This window comes from Centruroides sculpturatus, unplaced genomic scaffold (assembly GCF_000671375.1).
Source record: "Centruroides sculpturatus isolate CEXI.00-Female unplaced genomic scaffold, Cexi_2.0 scaffold96, whole genome shotgun sequence".
NCBI classification, from domain to species: domain Eukaryota; kingdom Metazoa; phylum Arthropoda; class Arachnida; order Scorpiones; family Buthidae; genus Centruroides; species Centruroides sculpturatus.
The window spans coordinates 107,449-110,181 of record NW_019384376.1 but is presented as its reverse complement, the minus strand read 5'-3'; the positions used below and the strand labels follow the sequence as shown (position 1 = coordinate 110,181).

Sequence of the window (2,733 nt, the reverse complement as noted above, 5' to 3'; positions counted from 1 at the left end):
ATATTTTCGTGAGAATCTGGAGATCTAGAATAAGAGCCTTTTCTTAGATTGAGAAGATTTATTTAGAATCTGATTTAATTATTTAATAAATGAAAATATTATTTAGTTAGAAAGAAACACGTGCAATTTTACACTTTCTTTCGTGGGAATTTAATGGAAAAGGGGAAATAACACTTTTTTCAGTTTATCAACTTCCCGTGGCGAGATCTTATCGCCCATATTGATGAACATCTCCTAGTTAGAGTCATTTCTAACATCCCGTCACACTGGTAACAAATTAACACTTGATTGGAGGCGAATTTGGGATAAAAAGAGTAAAAACCCCGTTCTCAAGGCTCTCTCGCCTAGCTCTCTCCTCGAATTCCCCTTGTCTAGTCCACGTCACTCGCTCTCCTCGTCTCCAGTTTCTCCTGTCTCTCCACTGAACCCACCGATCAGTGAAGTTTCTCATTCCTCGTCCTGACGATAGAAATTGGCCTTCGGCCGAAGACATCATCATTTTAACAAGAGGTATTATGCACAATTTAATGTAAACTCTCACTCTTCTATCAGAGGCGTATTTAGCTAGTTTATCGATATAGAGATATTTTAATCCCCTTTTGTATTTAATCACTACTTTATTGTATTCATTAAACTTTTGTTATATGTTAACTTGGCTTCAATTGCAAATTATTTTGATGTCGGTCACCCTATCGACGAATTCACTGACTCTTCCGACTCGAACTACAAAACCCACCTATTCGAACATATCTTTAAGAATAGAAATTTATAATCGCGAGTTAGGACGCGACTTTCGAACTATCCCAACTGGTGTCAGGAGCCTGGTGTCAAAAAGATCTCACGATCTTTGAGACAAATTAATTTAAACTTTATAGCCTTCCACTAACAAAGTGAGCGGACTTCAATAGCCGACGCAGCAACCAGGGTTTGGAGTAAGCAACTCGAACTCGCAGATTTTCACATTTTATTAAGACAAAACATACTATTGGTTTTCAGGCATAATCTTTAGGAATACCACATTCTACTTAATGCCGTACACTGAATAAACCCACTGCATCAGTAATTCATGAAATATCATTCATAATACGCAACGAAACTTGTATTAACAGCTAGATAGGGTATATATACATCATACAACTTTCCCATTAGAATTAAACAGCATGAGTGAGATGCAAAGAAAAGGAAAAATATACATCCGCATTAGCCACTCTTTTTACAGTCCGAAACAATATCTTATATTTTGTAAATGCGAGGATTTTTCGAACATCATAAAACACATTGGAAGACAGGATTGTGGAGAAAATTCATTGGAACTCACAGGATTGCGGTACGAATTACCCTTCATGCGTGGAAATATATAATATGACATTTATCTTGTGCCTAGCAGAGACCACGAGAATATAAATCATCACATATAAATAGCAGGTAAATATAATTAATTTTGTTGGCAGTGTTTAAAAATTTTAGAAATTTTTCAATGGTAGTATTTTTATGATTGCGTTCATTGTGCATTTTATACAAATTGTAGTTTGTAATATGAATATAAGAGCTATTTAATGTTTCAAATTTGAGACATGATGTAAAATGTTTTAACAATTAATTCGAAATTCCGATGCCGTAATTCGATTTATGTATGTAATATTCGAATATTCCGTTATGAGTACAAAAACAACTAAAAACATTTAACTGATAAAATTAATTTGCTGGTTAATGGAATACAATTAAATGTAATTTAATTTCAATAAATCCGATATATTTTGTTTACACAACTCTAAATTATTTTAGCTGGTTCCATTCTAAAGAATATGGACTTTACCGTCGATCCATGCGACAACTTTTATGAATTTTCATGCGGATCTTATCTGAAATACGAAAACATTTACGACGAAAAAATACGTAGTTTTACAAATTTAGAAAATTATATCCTTTATTTACAAAAAGGTAAGCGTTACTTTAATGTAGCCTACATATTAATTTTAATAAGTATAATAATAATTTTCATACACAACAAATGCAAATTCAGAACAGCTGGAGAAACCAGAAAAGTTTAATGATCCAGAATTCGTCAAAAAACTAAAGAAATATTATCAATCGTGTTTAAATAAACGTATGTATTACATTGATTTTGAATAATTAAATGCAAAACATTTATAATCCTTTACTTAAATTACAGCTAGCGATATGAAACAGGTTATTCATGGCATTTTAAGTGCAGCTAACTTGGACGGTTGGCCACTTTCTGAAAACGATAATTCAAAATCAACAATGGAAGAAGCTATAGCACTAGCATATGCTTACTATAGTCCTGGATATCTGTTTGGATTATATAGGGATCAAAACAGCTCTTACATAACTGTAATTTTTTAATAATTTATAAAAACATTTTAAAATAAATTCTTTTCTTATAAACTATTATCACAACTAAGATATTTTATAATTAAATAACAGCTAGTAATTTAACATTTCATTTAAGTGAATTTAGGGGAGACCGGGGCAAGTTTGTCAAGCGCTTTTTTTAAAAACAAATTAAAAGGAGACTTTGGTTATAGGTTAGGCAGTTGAGTTTTATTGGTGGCTTGTTGAGTGTAGTGTTTTTATTGTTCTCCAACAAGCGTAGTTGAATTATCAAGCAAATTTTCATTTTCGTTCAATTCCATATAATATTTTTTTTCCATTTATATTGAATTGGCAGGTTTTGTTATAATTCCATGATAACGAAAGTTACTTTTCCTG

General features: G+C 31.9%; 1 protein-coding gene across 1 annotated transcript in view; it reads left to right on the top strand.

Annotated features, from left to right (window-relative positions):
• Positions 1–2,733, top strand: part of LOC111617270 (neprilysin-2-like) — a 49,530-nt gene that overhangs the window by 15,961 nt on the left and 30,836 nt on the right. Inside the window, exons 4-6 of the mRNA XM_023358587.1 lie at positions 1,786–1,941; positions 2,024–2,107; positions 2,174–2,355. Of these exons, the coding sequence (XP_023214355.1) occupies positions 1,786–1,941; positions 2,024–2,107; positions 2,174–2,355 (422 nt within the window). The remainder of the gene's footprint in view (positions 1–1,785; positions 1,942–2,023; positions 2,108–2,173; positions 2,356–2,733) is intronic.